Below are 15,362 nucleotides of genomic sequence, written 5' to 3' on the forward strand. Positions count from 1 at the left end.
GTTGATAAAGGGCTGTGAATTACATTTCTGCATCAAGAAACCAAACAATACAATTTGCATATTATAAATGATAAAGTACTTCTATGGATGATAAAGCATGTACATTTTAAATACCTGATGAAAGCAAATACATGATTTCATAAGATCTTGTGAAAATTGGTCTCGGTTATCGCCTCCTATACAGAGGACTAAGAGAAGCAACCATAATGTCTCGAATTAATTTCCCCTGAGCAGGGCTTGTAGTCTATTCATGTTAACCTGCCCAGATGCCCTCAAAAAGGGTCTTCTGGAAGCTGTCAGATCGTTTCTGTTTCACTCTGCCGTTCTGCCAGAGGTGCCATCCACCCATGGCAGAATAATCTGCAGGCCCGCCTGGACGAATATCCCAATAAACATGTCACGTGGTTGGAACCGTTTAATCAACGTTGGCTCAAGGTTCCATATTTACTGAGACGCTACAAATATATACAAATCGTTACTGCATAAAAAAATTAATACAATTTACGGAAACATGTTTACGATACGTTTTATAGATTTTGTCGTAAAAAAAAGACAAGCCTTAAACTTAACAACGGAATGGCGTTTTGCTAAATTTTCCACTGTATAGCATTTTTTTATTGTCATGTAGATGTAGACATGGATCAGATGTCAATTTCAAGAGGACATTTATTGAAACAGTAAAAACGAATGCACGTTACACAAACTCACTGTCCCATCACAATATCATAGTGGCACTTATTGTTCGTACACATTGTTGCTATGTATGAACATGATATATATTTAAGTTGTGATTCAGTCACAACCGGAAATACTTGCCCGAGGTTATTGGGGCATGGTGGTGCACGACAGCTTGCCAGAGGATCTGAGGGCTTCACAATCATTCTGTAGTTTTAAATTAAATCTAAAAACTCACTTTTTTAAACTTGCTTTTATTTAAGATTCTTATATAGTGTTATGTTTAACATGCCTTCGATAGTCATTTATTATAATGCAATTTTGTTTTGTATGGAATTTGCTTTTATTATTGTTGTGATTTAGTCTATTAAAATTGTGTTTAATCTGTACAGCACTTTGAATGGCATCATTTGCACGAAATAGTGCTTTAGAAATAAATACTTGATTGACACGGACAGTCAAAAGGTAAAGCACGCCTTCGGCTTGCTGCTTAACGGGCCTAAAAGGGGGAATCGGTTGGAGGGAATTGAATGGGATTGGATGTCGAAATACAAATGTGAAGAGTGGCAAACGGAGGATGATTGACAAAGTGGAACGTTTAACACGTAGTAGGCTTTCGCGAACAATATTATCCATAAATAATAGTTTTTTTTGGATTAGATCGGGGTAAATATAAATGTGTCGTTAAACCAGCCACCACCCGACACAGCCAATTAGTGAGGTTTGTCACGTAAACAAAAAGTGACAATTCGTTGCTCGTACAGCACACCGGGTGGAACGGTTGGAATCCCTTGGGAAAGGTGGAAGGCGATTGGCTGGAAGGAAAGCAGGTTAAGGAACCTTCGGGAAAAGGGGCTTGAGGGATGATATAAAGAGGAAGCGAGATAGAGAGAGAGAGTTTGGAACGCTTGGAGTCAAGGGGATCCTTGAAGACCCGCACGTGTCTCGTGCTGGAAGAAATAAAGACTCGTACTGTTCAAGACTGCTGTGTCGGGCGTCACTACATTTATATTGTACGTACAAGTGTATAATTCCAGGGTGAGTTCTTGCAACACTACTGGCCATCAACTATTAACTCGCTCACAGGTTAATTTTAGTATTGGGTACCACGTGATGTGGGCGTGTCGGTGTACCCTTTGCTCTTCTACTACTCCACGAGGCCAGGTGAGTTTGTCGTACAGGTAAGAGAAGCACAGATTTCAAAGCACAAGTAAGCCTTGCTGGTATCAACTTTACTTTTGGTGGAGTTGTGTTTCGTTTCTTGAGTCACTTCCCAAAAGCAGTGTTGTGACTTGTTAGCTACGTCACACCGGTCACACGTGCCAGGCAGTCCCATTATTTGTAGCATCATGCCCGTGTTGGCCCCAAGTTGTTTACTGGTTATGCATTCGGGAATTGGCTTTTGATTTTCGATGGTTTCAGTTTTTGTTCCCTTTTATATCACTTACAAGTCTAAATATATAAAATACATTACAAACGGTACATGGGCGTAACTTTGTATTTACGTAATTAACGGTGGATCGTTAAAAAGTCGGATATACTTTGGCACCTCGCCCACCTAAGTAGCCCGGTATTTGAAAGTTAAACCAATTATTTGGTAAGGCTGCTGCTGTTTGTATGTTGAACTTCTTTCGCACCGTACGTAGCCAAAACGTTCTAATCGGAAGTGAGGTATTTAACACGTAGGCTTTCGCGACGAAATATTCATGTTTTTCTGGGGGGGGGGGGGGGGTGTTAGATCGAGTTAATGCAATGTAAATGTGTCGTCAATCCACCTCCACCACGACACGGCCAATTCGTTGGAAGTTTTGCCACGCGAACCGAAACGCGCCGATCAGATTTACCACTTCGGCACAACGGCGTGTACCAGGGACGTGCGGTCAGGGGAGGCAGGGGAGGCAGAGCCTCACCTGTCATACTCCAATGAAAATAGCTGTTACGAAAAGTAAAAAATATATATTAAGATTTTTCCACTGATCTGTTATAAATGTCATTTCTGTACGATTGCAATAATTTTTATAGTCAAAATAGCCAAATTTGGGGAGCTCCGCTGCAAATACAGGAAGAGATGAAAGGTGAGGCAGCGACGAGCTCAGCCTCCCCTCTGCGCAACCTCTCAGAAACTGAATGGAGCGCGGGCAATAAGCGCGTGCCTGTTACTATCTCAGTATGTCACCAATGTAATGTTTGTAGACCCCTTCATTTCATGTCCTCGCCTTCCATACTCCAGGTAACTTATGTCACGTAAATGTGTATAAAGATATTTAGGTATAAAGATATGTACAGTAAAACCTTGGATTGCGAGTAATTTGGTCTGCGAGTGTTTTGCAAGGCGAGCAAAATAAATAAATATTGATTTGATAAACGAGCGAGGTCTTGCAATACGAGTAGTACGTGTATACGCTTTGTCTGCCGAGCGTCACGTGATCACAACTGATATACGATTGCTTTGGATTACAAGCACGATTCCGGAACGAAACTATGCTCGCAATCCAAGGTTTTACTGTATAAAGATATTTAGGCTCGCTGGTCTCGTCATGAAACTGCAATGAAAAAGCACCAGGGGAGGCAGCTATCACGTCTGCCTCACTGAGGGGGCGTGTTAGGTGAGGTCACGCCCCCTCACTGAGACCACGCCCCCCTCAGTGTGTGAATGTGGCTCTGACACGAGCCAGTGCCTCCCCAGCCATTGACCTCACCGCACGTCACTGGCGTGTATTTATAATGACCCCGACGACAAAGTAATAAGAAGCGCCACTTTTATTAGAGATTTCCACAATCAGGAACCCTACTAAAGACGTCCACGATGAGGGACCCTAGGCTTCGTTCTTGTCCTCATGCTTGTATCTTCCTCCGAGCGTCCCCCACTCCTCGTGGTCTCTACACTTATATATCCCACACACCCCTTTCTCGAACATTCTCGTCCCTGCGTTCAACCCCCTTATTCTACAACCCCTTTAAAAGTCTGCCCTCCCGAACAATCACCCCGAATGCCTCTTTCCCCCAATCGGAGACCGTTTGATTATTTTTAAACAGGGGCCGTCCATAAATGACGTCACGCGATTTTTGACGAGTTTTGACCCCCCCCACCCCCCTCGTCACACGGCGTCACAAAAAGTCAGACCCCCCCCCCTCAAATATGACGTCACAAAGCTCTGCCCCCCCCCGCTCCAAAATAAAACATGGTTCAAATCGCTTTAAACTATATATATAAGCTCCTAGATTGGCAGTGTCTCATTCTTCACCTGAAGACGGCTGCTTGCGTTGTAGCCGAAACGTCGTGAGAATAATTTTATTTTATTATGTTTTATTTTTTATTATTTTATTACTTCCCTTCTACGTGACTTTACCGAAAGAACCAAGAAGAATTCTATATTTATTTAAAGTTGCGCATTTTGATGTGACGTCACATTTCTCAAACCGCGTCACACATCGTCACAAAAATCTGACCCCCGTCCCGTTACGTCATTTATGGACGGCCCCTAAGATTGCTAAAAGTCGTGGGGGGGTCCCCCCCCCCTCTCTCAACAAGACACCTGGGGGCGTGCTGAAGCAGTCGCTGTGTCTGGGCACGCGGCGCGACAAACCTTCACCAAATGTAGATTTGTAAGCTTTCGTGACTGCAAGGATTCATACTCTTAGTTCTTTCGGTAAAGTCACGTAGGTAAAAAATAAATTAAAATTAATAAAAAAATATAACCAATAAAATCACGACGTTTCGGAGGCAACACAAGCTTCCGTCTTCAGGTGAAACTGTCAAAGCAAAAAATCCGTACCAAATGGCCGCGTCGGGTGGTGGTGGGTGGGTGGGTGTCACGACACATCAACACCGCACGCGACCCAACCCTGTGACTGTGATCGCCGCTGTTGCTTTGGCAAGAAGCGACAGGCTAAAAAAAACGACTCAAAGACATTTGTAGCCTTCAATTAAACAATATATAATCGGCGACGTTTCGGGCAACGGCCCTTCTGCAACCCCCATGAATGGTGTTTCCCAGGCACGTCCCCCCCCCCCTTCGACCCGTACGAGATTACGCGGTGACGTCACCGCGCGATTACGTTGTGACGTCACCGCGCAATTACGTGGTGACGTCACCGCGCGATTACGTGGCGACGTCACCGCGCGATTACGTTGTGACGTCATCGCGCGGTCACGTGGCGGTGGGGGGGGGAGTTTACAGTAACTTCGCTGCCCGAACACGTGCAGCCTGCGTGTACGGTACAGTGCGAACTCTGTGCAAGCGGCATCTGTAGCGCGAACGTTGTAGTCGGCTAGCAAGAGGCTACAATTGTAACTTAGCCCTAGCCCAGGTCTGTACCAGAGTAAACGCTCAACGTTTGCCGCGTTGTGGGAACAACTTTGGCCCAACGTAGGCCGAACGTACCGCGTTGACTGCGACTCTCACGAATCGCCACCGTAACTGTTGCATTGCAATATCGCAGACTTTGGGCTTTTGTGCCTCTGCTAACTTTACCTACGGAATCGGCATATGACGCGACGAAACAGCGATTCGTATGTTAAACTCGATTCGATTCAATCGGCTCATGAATATGGCGTGAAAGAACAGATGTTTGATTCGGATAATGGGACCGATTGCATTGCTGTTAACGATGTTGTTGAGCACCCCAAAATGCTAAGCAGCCAGCAATAAACAGCACCATTAAGGTTGCACTAGATAAGAGTAAGCACGTTTTCAATAGTATTGATTGAATGAATCTTTGCATGACTCATGATTTTCATTACCTGGACATTTCCAGAACAAGAGTTGTTTTGTGTGGATGGTTGTGATTCCCTAAAGACGTTCTCGTGTTTGCGGACAATTGCAGCATAGATTGCATTGCAATGTTTGTAATGCGTGCACATTGTGAGATACCTAACGCAAGCTAGGGTAGTCGCTTGCAATATCAGATTGTTGACTCTTGAGAGGCAGACAATAAATGTTCAGCAGATGTTCGCACGTCTAATGAATGTGCTGGCCAAGGGCCGACTTGAGTTGGAACATCACCTGGAGTGGCTGCACCAGTTTTATGGAATGTCGTCGGTAGTTTTACGGATGGATTAGGCCCTGTAAAAGAAATTTGGGATTTCAACCACTAAATAAAAAAAAGCCTTCACTGGAGCTGAACATAACCACGCATGGACTAAAACATTTCTCGTGACCCTAGCTTTTAACACCTAACAGGCTCAATATTATACTGTCAGATTTTTTAAATTGATTTAAATTGCAGTACTTTTTGTAGCCTTCATTGAAAGGTGGCTGTTATTTTTGTTTAATATACGCAAACATTTCAATGCAACACTACCTGAATAAATCTCATGTTCTGTGATATCTGCTTCCGTGGGCTGCACTCTTAACACGATGCGTTGCAGTGCTCATCATGAAAACTTCATCTCAGCTTGAAAAAAATTTAGTAAAACAAAAACCTGCTTTAAATAATTACCATATATTATCGGAGCATAAATTTCGATTTAAAGCTTTCGTGACTGCAGGGATTCATCCTGGTTCTTTCGGTAAAGTCACGTAGAAGGAGCATATTCAAAACGGTGTAGGTGCAGCCCTGAAATTGCTTGCTCAAACCACTGCTGGCAGAAGGGCCTCCACTAGAGCCCCTTCGCATTTGGCTTTTCATTCTGGCCAGGTGTCTTGGAAGAGGTGGCAGTACCCACCCTTTACCCCACCATCTGTCGATCGACGAACTGGTGTTCCCATTTATATTGCTGGGTGGTATGCACAGGAAGACGTCAAACGGATTTACTACAATGTCCCCTGCTTGAATGGCCATGCATGCATATGTTTGTTTTAACAGAAGACGGAATGGAGGAGGTTCTGTGTCCACGTGATGCCGGGCGATTCATTGCCAAGAACAGCAAGGACGTTTCTATTGCAGAGGAGGGCGTGCGGTCGGTGGCAAGTGTGCTGTGTGAAAAGTATCAGGAGAAGACTTTCGGGGTGGAGTGTTGGAAAAGCATGCACAAGCTTCATCCTCAGATGAGCAACGAGGATGCCATTAACTGGGTGTTCGTGGTGGACACACTTAATTTCTCTTTCTGGGCTGAGAGCGATGACACAAAGTGCTTGGTGAAATACAAGGAAGAGATGTACAGCGGGTACTGGACCCTCTGTGCCGCTATGAACCGTGCCCTTGATGAAGGTTGTTTTTTCTTTTCTTTTGTACTTGTATTTAATGTTTATCGTACAAGCTGGGGGTTTTATGTGCGGGTGCACGTAGGCATGTATGAGAGTTTCAGTTCAATATTTATAAAATGTATTTTATACACCTGCTTATTTGTGCTATTTTATTACAATTTAAAGTATGGTCTTTTCTTTACAATTCCCTGCAGCCTTTGTCATAGTTGTAGCTGAATTTTAAAAAAAGTTTTCTCTCAGGAGTTTTGTTTGCATTTCATGATGAATACAATTGGAGTATGAACCTGGCATTCATGCAGTGTGTCAGGCTTTGGGATACCTTGGCCAAATCTGTTTCTATAGAATCGAGCATGGCCAAAAAAAGGTTTGCAAGCTACATAAAGCCTCACTAATCGTTCATTTGGAATAATTTCTCCCATAATGAACAGTTCGTCTTATTTGAATGATGAGACCTACTGGGTCGAAATCAGACCAGGGTTTGCTTAAACAAATGCTGCTTGATATTCTGGAAAGACAATAGGCTGTTGTATAAAAACAAATACATTTATGCTATGCTATTTTTGTTTGACCAGGTAAGGCCCACTGAGCTATATAGCTATTTTTCGGAAGCGATCTGGCCACAAATGATAGCTCAACGAAGTGGCTTATCACGTGGAAAATTATAGCAACCAAATACTATTCATGCATGTCGATTCTAAATGTGGAGGGAAAACCCAGAGGACCTGGAGAAAAATCCACGCGAACATTTGGGAGAACATGCAAACTTAAAATATACAGGTGTCAGGGTTGGGATCGAACTTGCGACCTGTATACCAGGCGAAGGCAGATACCATCGTGCCACTGGAGTACGTAATTTTAAACACATTCCTGCGGAGGGAGCTGGTAGGAACATTGGGTTGCTCGGTCAATGGCCAGGGTCAACGGCTGCGTGGTGTATTCCGCAAATATGGCCGACTGAGGGCGGGCACAAGCCGGCGTGAGTAGGTTAAACGTTGAGTTTTATAAGGGCACCACGGTGTGACCAGCCCCTCCCCACCCAGCCCCACCCCCCACCCAGCCCCACCCTCCCCACCCAGCCCCTCCCCACCCAGCCCCTCCCCACCCTCCCCTTTCCACCCAGCCCCACCCCTCCCATTTTTGGATGCACGACGGACGGACACAATAATCCCCTGTGGGCTGGTGTAACCAGGAGGTTCCTACCAGTATTATGAGACCTACAGGGTCGAAATCAGACCAGGGTTTGATTGATTAACTAATACAGCTGAATAGTATTGGTCTGGAAAGACAATAGGCTGTTGGATTAAAACATCTATGTATGTGGAGGCAGAATGCAGTTTGTATATGATCAACAATAAATATGTATAATCTTGTTCAGGGTTTCATATGACCAGTGCGTCGTACTACAGCAACATAACCTTCGAGGAGCTGAGCCACGTTCTCCGCTCTGACTCTGGCTCACCAATGCCCATGTTGGCGGAGCGGCACCGCGTGCTCACGGAGACGGGACGTATCCTCGTCCAGAGCTTTGGCGGCTCCTTCCTGGAGTGCTTGCGTCGCTGCGGACACAGTGCGCAGGCTCTGCTCCGGTTGGTGGTGGAGAACTTCCCATGTTACCGGGATGAAGCAACCTTCAAGGTACATTGCGCACGATGTACGTACGGGCTGTTGTCCTATAACGTGTGTTTTCATAAAGTGAATTGTATGCAACGCGATCAATGTATTAGGGAACACTTTCTTATAACGCGGATGCAAATTGGATATAACGCGATTGAGTGACCAGAACTCTGTCGTGCGAGTAGGAATAAGTGGTTGTACAGCTGCTTTGGCGTAGCATCACAAGGCTGCGGGATGCTGCAGGATGCTTCTAGATGCTACCCACGCACCTCAGTCTTTGTTGCGCCTGCATACGCATCTCACATGTTATCGCAGACTGTGCTTTACGCAATTTTTCCATAACGTGATTTCCTCTGGGAATTAACTACTGGGTTATAGGAGAACATACTGTAATGTAGCCTGCTTATGTGACACTACACGCACAGCCATTTTGCCAATTTGTGGGTGGATTGACAAAAGGTGGTGGCTGCGCCTACACAAAGTCTGGGCCTTGGAGGCGATTGTTCTGTGACATGACATGGCCAATATGACTCCTGTTCAACCATATGTCAGAGGTCAACAGCGATTGTCCCATGGAGAGAGTTGTCCTTCCTGTTTAAATGTGGACAATTGTACACAGCCTTTTTTGTCAGTACACTGCTGGATGAGGGCCTCCCCATGTTGTGGGAGTTGGCCATATTTCACGCCAGTCAGTGCAGGTTGGTGAAGGCAGGGAGCATAGAAGTAAAGTACAGCCAATTGATTTTGCCGTACTGCCCTCTGCTGCTTACTATATAGCCTGCAGTATCATAACAACCTGTTTTTCCTCAAAGCTTGATAAGTTATATACAATGCGAGACTGCCTTTATAAGTAAATAAATATTGTATGGTTATTGGAATTCCTTTTTAAGTTCATGTCTATGATGTAAATGTGTTACCACTGTTTTAAAATACCACGTAAATATATGCTCTTGCCTTTATTAAACATATACTTCACAATTATCCACAAGCAGAGCAAGTGATCGTATCTTAATCATGCAGAGTGCCAACGTGAAATTGTGCCCAACACGGATACTTTTCTAGACTCATTTGGATGTGCATTGTTATCTCTGTGCTGTGTTTGAATGTGTGTGTGTGTGCCTGCAGAGCAAAAGGGTGGCTCTGTACAAGCGAGCCCAGATCCTGGTGGCTGACATCTGGGGCCTCCTGGAGGGCAAGGGCGATGGCTTCTTCAATGACATTGGCACCCTGACCATGTTTGCCGATTATCGGGTGCCCCAGGCACTGGTTTACCTGGGTGCTCTAAAGTACTCCAGCCGACTCATGCAGAAACTCAAAGACGGTTTGTATTTCACTTGCTGCAAAAACACTGACCAATATTTCAAAATGTGTGGCTTTCATTCTGATTGCGTACAGTAAGTGGAAAAGTGAGTTTTAGTTGAGCATGTCCCTATGTTTTAAATATAATTCAAAGCAAGAAAATATGCACACACTGACGTTTCCACTCTTTGTTTATCCTTGCTGTTGGCAAGTGTAAGCTTCCAGTGAGGAAGGATCAATATCAAGATGTTGCATGAAATGGAGCTAATATGTTTATGCCATTTATTTATTTAAATACTTACCAGATAGAGTGGAGGCTCAATTTCGTAGAGTAGGATATGGTAACTGGTGTTTAATACCATTCTTTTAATCATCTTTATAATAATTTTTTTAAAAGGGATAAGGAACCAATTAAAATATGACAAAATAAGACCTTTCACCCCTCCCCATGGTACACTACTGATCTGAGGGCACCGAAATTCACTGGCCGCGGAATTGAACATGCATGGAGAAAGTCTGGTTTTCCCATTCATCACCAGGTTTTTAAAGAACAGCATCATGCCCATTCCAAGAACATCTCACGAGTTAAATCACCCTATATTGATGGTTGCATTACGATAAGCAAGCGTAATCCCCCACACCTTATAATCTACCATCATTCTTGTGATTAAGGATACAAGTTAAAATTCTTCCTCTTCTGCTGATCACTGCACCACTATTCAGTATATTTTTTGGTTACATTTCCACTATCCGTTCCCAATTAATATCTGTCTCTCCGATTCCCCTTCCATTTGATCTGCTCCTCTCCCGGTTCGGGGGCACTTTGTTGTTACTGCAACTGCAGGACTCGCCTCTTTTATCGTGGATTCCCAACCTACATGTTGCTCATTGGATCCCTTTCCCTGTAGACGATTACAGGAGAATGTTTCTGCATTGGGGCCCTTTGTCCCTGGCATCTGCAACAAGCCTCTTGAGGCTGGTAAAGTTCTCACCATTTATTAAGACCGCTGCAGTCACCCTGACTTTCGACAAATCGCGTCTAATCTCCATCCTTATCCAAGTTCTCGGAATGTGCTGTGGCCTCTCGTTTCCACCAGCGCCTCGCATCTCAATAACAAGTCTGACTCATTTCAATCGGGATTCCAGGCCATGCACAGCACCGAGGCAGTTCTTGAGAGGGCGATCAACGAGTCGTTGCTGTTAGCGACTACGGGGCCAAGCCACTCTTCTCGTCTTGCTTGATCTTAGTGTCGCGTTTGACCCCATTGCTAATGGGGTCCTTCCTGAGCAATTAGAATACTCGATGGGAATTTCTGGTCCTACCTTGCAGTGGTCACGCTGTTAATTTCAGAGCTTTCGTGACTGCAGGAATTATTCTTTGGTTTTTTCGGTAAAGTCACGTATAAAAATAAAATAATAAATTAAATAATAGCATACGACGTTTCGATTGCAACACAAGCAATCATCATCAGGTATAATGAAATAGCGACATAGAATATAACCAGAAAACTATAGACAGACATATAAGCAGACAGATATCACCAAGATACATAGAGAGAGCAACCCAGGTACAGAGAGACGATCACCTCTCTCTGTACCTGGGTTGCTCTCTCTATGTATCTTGGTTATATCTGTCTGCTTATATGTCTGTCTATAGTTTTCTGGTTATATTCTATGTCGCTATTTCATTATACCTGATGATGATTGCTTGTGTTGCAATCGAAACGTCGTATGCTATTATTTAATTTATTATTTTATTTTTATACGTGACTTTACCGAAAAAACCAAAGAAGAATGGTCACGCTGTTATTTAGAGAAACTCGTGCATTGTCACAATGGATGGCTTTAAATCTCTAATCAGACTGGTTCAATACTGTGTCCAGCAAGGATATGTACTTGTTCCCCCACTTGTTAATGCTTATATGGCTCCTTTGGGCACTGCTGCAATATTTGGGCTTATCTTATGACTGCTATGCTGATGAAACGCAAATTTACATCCGGTTAGGCTCTGACGGCTGCTTCTGCACTGTCTATGTCATTAGTATTAGTGAAATCTTGGTTGCATAAACATTTTATTTTTCTCAATACTGACAAAACCGAGGCCATTTTCATTGGCTCCCATCTGCAGTTGTCTAAAATTGGTTAACCACATTTGTCAATAGATGGTCACGATGTCTGCCCATCACAGGAGGTCAAAAATCTCGGTGTTCAAAATGACCAGTCCCTGTCCCTTGAGGCACATGTATCCAGGGTGGTTAGAATCTCGTTCTTCCACTTAGAAATATTGCCTGGCTGCGTCAATTCCTGTCACCTAATTACCGAGAAATTCTGGTCCGTGCTTTTGTGTTCCCCTGACTTGGTTACTGCAAGGCATTGCTGTTAGGGATTCCGATTAAGGTGCTGGGCAGACTCCAGCTTTCGATTTAAAGCTTTCGTGACTGCAGGGATTCATCTTCTTGGTTCTTTCGGTAAAGTCACGTAGAAAGGAAGTAATAAAATAATAAAAATAAAACATAATAAAATAATTCTCACGACGTTTCTGCCACAACGCAAGCAGCCGTCCTCAGGTCAAAACCAGGTCTTAGAGTCGCAACGTCGTGAGAATTATTTTATTATGTTTTATTTTTATTTTTTTATTACTTCCTTTCTATGTGACTTTACCGAAAGAACCAAGAAGAAGACGCCAGCTTGTTAAGAATGCAACTGCTAGAGTCCTGACATGCAAACCGTTTCGTGAGCACATCTCACCTGCTCTATTGTATTTGTATTTGGCTACCAGTCAAGTATTTCGTGAATTATAAAATGCTGCTGCTGATTTGCAAGGCTCTCAATGGGTTTGCCCCAAAATATTTGCAGGAAATAATCATTTTGTATTCTCTTAACAATGTCCGTGAGATCTTCTGATCGCATCATTCTAAGTACTGCGAAGTCAAGGCTCTGTTCCCGGGATGATTGGGCTTCTGCCAGTGTAGCTCCCAGACTATGGGATGCTTTGGTAATAAATCAATCAGAGATTCGCTAGAGCTATTTAAGTCTCTTGAAAATACCTCTTAAATTTACCCTGTAGTTTTGGCCGTTTACCCTGGTTCTGTTTTATTTCCTGCTTTCCATACATGCCGCATTGGGATCTACGGATGAAATGCACCTTTGTTGAGCTGACTTTTAAAACCCGACATGGTTACCTTTCTTGCCGGAAAGTATTTGACTTCAAAGAGTGGACATGAAACGTGTAAAAAACATTTCATCAGAGCGGCAAAAGTCTTGGGCTGCAGCATTATGGACGCCTTCCCCCGTTAGCCTGCCCGCCATTCATATTCCGCAGGTGTGATGTTTGAGTCTGGCGAGGAGCAGGAAGTCGAGATCCGGGGATGCTCCATCTGGTGCGTGGAGCTCATCCAAGAGGAGTTGGCTCGTTTGCTGGCCGAGCGCGGTGTTGTAAAAGCTCAAGATATTAACGCCGTCCTGCTAGACTATTACCTGTGGGATTATGCACGTGCCCACCGCGACGAGATGGCACACATCCCCATCCACCACATCCGTTGCATATACTACTGAGGGACACTGTGCCAGCATGGCTGAAAGCATTGCTTCAAGACCCATGTTTTCAGTGGCACTGGCTCGAAGGTTAACCTGACACATTACCACCATGGAGGTGATATTTTCATTCGGAATTGTTTTTCTAATTTTCCCTTTAATGATAACGATCAGTAGTTGCGGCATAGGCGAAATTATGGCATACAAAAATTAGTTGTGGACAATAAATGTTTACTTAGTCGTATTTGCTGAATGTACAATTATTGTGTTATATTTCTTCGTGCTCAATTATGAGGCACATGTTTTTTGCAGTTAACATAACTAACACTGTACTTTTGCAATCTCGTATAAGCAACTTCAGGAAAAAATTAAAGGACATTGGTTTAAATTAAAAAAGCTTTGTAAACGTATTCATTTAATAACTTTCGAAATAGATTAGTAATACAGTACTGCAAATTGTACCTTTATTGTTGTAAATAACGGGGAGCTGTCATGATTTAATTAAGGGAACAAACGCCAGAATGTAACTAAAGGTTGCACAGCATGTGGCTGTGTATTTATACAATTTCACTTGTCTGATTTTCACATTTCGTCCAATTAAGACGCTTAACTATACAACATGTTTAATGCAGGGTCCTCGACTTTATTTAAAAACGAGTCGGCAAATGTTTTCATTACTGGTTGTAGTGCAAAGCGGAATGTTTATTGGAAAGGTGAAGAAATGTAATTGTTTAAACACAGTTGTAGTAGCTCTTCAATTTTAGTTTTTTTCGATTGTCATGAAGCAATACAAATTAAATGTATGTATGTCGAATTTCTTCGGCAGCGTACGTTGCCAACTGTGCATAATTCTAAGTATACATTTTCATACGTTAGTACTATTTTAGTTACTGGAACTGTGTTCATGAAGTTACAGTGAACGAGTCATATACCTAATTGTACAAGTGACTGTTTATTCAATTTAAAATATATATTCGGCATGTCCAAGTCTTATGATTGTTTATCACACGTTTCCCATTGGTCTTGTAACGTTATGACCTGCTCCGACTGGACATCTGTGAAAAAAGCTTCAAAGCTTATCAGATGTATCCGGGATAAATACAAAGAATTCTGATTGTAATTTGCTATCGTGAGGAATGGCTTTGGTGGGCGGTGGAATCTGATGTACATTTCAGGCGCTAAATATAACATCCCGTGTGCTAAAATACACGAATCACCAAATACGTGGGGACCATCTGTCCAGAGAACCAACTCGCCATTTGTAATGTCTTAAGAGAAATGGCACTTGAACAAGACACGCAGAAGAGCTAAATGAGTGTTGGTTTTATGGGTGTTTTTCTTGTGCCTACATTTATGACGTAAAGTAAAAAAAAATAGGCCAAAAAATCTCTCCTACGTTTTAAATGTTAGTAATTCCTGTGAAATATACGAGAGTTGTATAATAGAACGATATCTTTAATGTGAATACACTTTACTACACTGAGTAATCATCAGCCATGGCCAATCCATGACTGGATGTCTCCCCAAGCCGTCACCATCTCGCGGTCCCGCGACCTAACAATCCACCTAGGAGCTGCCAACAAGGTGATTTTACCACTACATCTAGCAGACGTATTCCTTTTTTGGCACTTGGTTATTATTCATGACCATATGCCATCATCTTCAGTTATGTATCCTACCCAAACCCACTTAAGCGGATGATTTATTCACATATGTATATTCTCTAATCCATTTATTCCTCTACTGTCTCAATATGGCTCCACATATTCCCATGCTTTGTGCCTGTTTCAGTTTTTGTTCAATATGTCCATATTTCCAGAAGTATGCATTTATACATTTAAAATAACTCCTTCCTATTACAACCCGTGGTTCATGAAGATCACTGGGGACAAAATAATGGGAAATATAGAGGAAAAATTTGGCTTGGAGGAGATGTTTTACTACCATTGATCAGATTTTGTAAAATACATGTTTATCATATGCCACACTGTATGCATGTCTAAATAGGTGATACAGTATATTTCAGTCTTCCATAATGACAACAAAAGAGTCATTCAATTTAACCAAACATCTAAAGATGTATAACCATTC

The 15,362-nt window shown here is 43.0% G+C and overlaps 1 protein-coding gene across 8 annotated transcripts; it reads left to right on the forward strand.

Annotated features, from left to right (window-relative positions):
- Positions 1-1,754: 1,754 nt before the first annotated feature.
- On the forward strand, positions 1,755-15,346 carry QNG1 (Q-nucleotide N-glycosylase 1). 8 transcript variants are annotated; one of them, XM_061553724.1, is made up of 5 exons: positions 1,755-1,839; positions 6,484-6,828; positions 8,200-8,459; positions 9,564-9,759; positions 13,060-15,346. In XM_061553724.1, the coding sequence occupies exons 2-5, from the start codon at positions 6,492-6,494 to the stop codon at positions 13,290-13,292; spliced, it is 1,026 nt and encodes a 341-aa protein (XP_061409708.1). In that variant the 5' UTR covers positions 1,755-1,839; positions 6,484-6,491; the 3' UTR covers positions 13,293-15,346. The 8 variants fall into 8 exon arrangements, with proteins under 8 accessions (XP_061409708.1, XP_061409705.1, XP_061409706.1 ...); XM_061553721.1 differs by having other exon boundaries at positions 1,831-1,856; XM_061553722.1 differs by lacking the exon at positions 1,755-1,839 and adding an exon at positions 1,848-1,885.
- The last annotated feature ends 16 nt before the right edge of the window (positions 15,347-15,362 follow it).

The sequence above is a fragment of the Lethenteron reissneri genome, chromosome 18, assembly GCF_015708825.2.
Source record: "Lethenteron reissneri isolate LAM-NWPU_2019-01 chromosome 18, ASM1570882v1, whole genome shotgun sequence".
In the NCBI taxonomy this organism is placed as follows: Eukaryota; Metazoa; Chordata; class Hyperoartia; order Petromyzontiformes; family Petromyzontidae; genus Lethenteron; species Lethenteron reissneri.

Excerpts from the sequence above, each read along its gene's own strand:
- QNG1 (XM_061553724.1), top strand. The coding sequence starts at position 6,492 with ATGGAGGAGGTTCTGTGTCCACGTGATGCCGGGCGATTCATTGCCAAG. Across the intron at positions 8,460-9,563 it reads GGGATGAAGCAACCTTCAAG|AGCAAAAGGGTGGCTCTGTA; the intron begins GTACATTGCGCA and ends GTGTGCCTGCAG. Across the intron at positions 9,760-13,059 it reads CATGCAGAAACTCAAAGACG|GTGTGATGTTTGAGTCTGGC; the intron begins GTTTGTATTTCA and ends CATATTCCGCAG.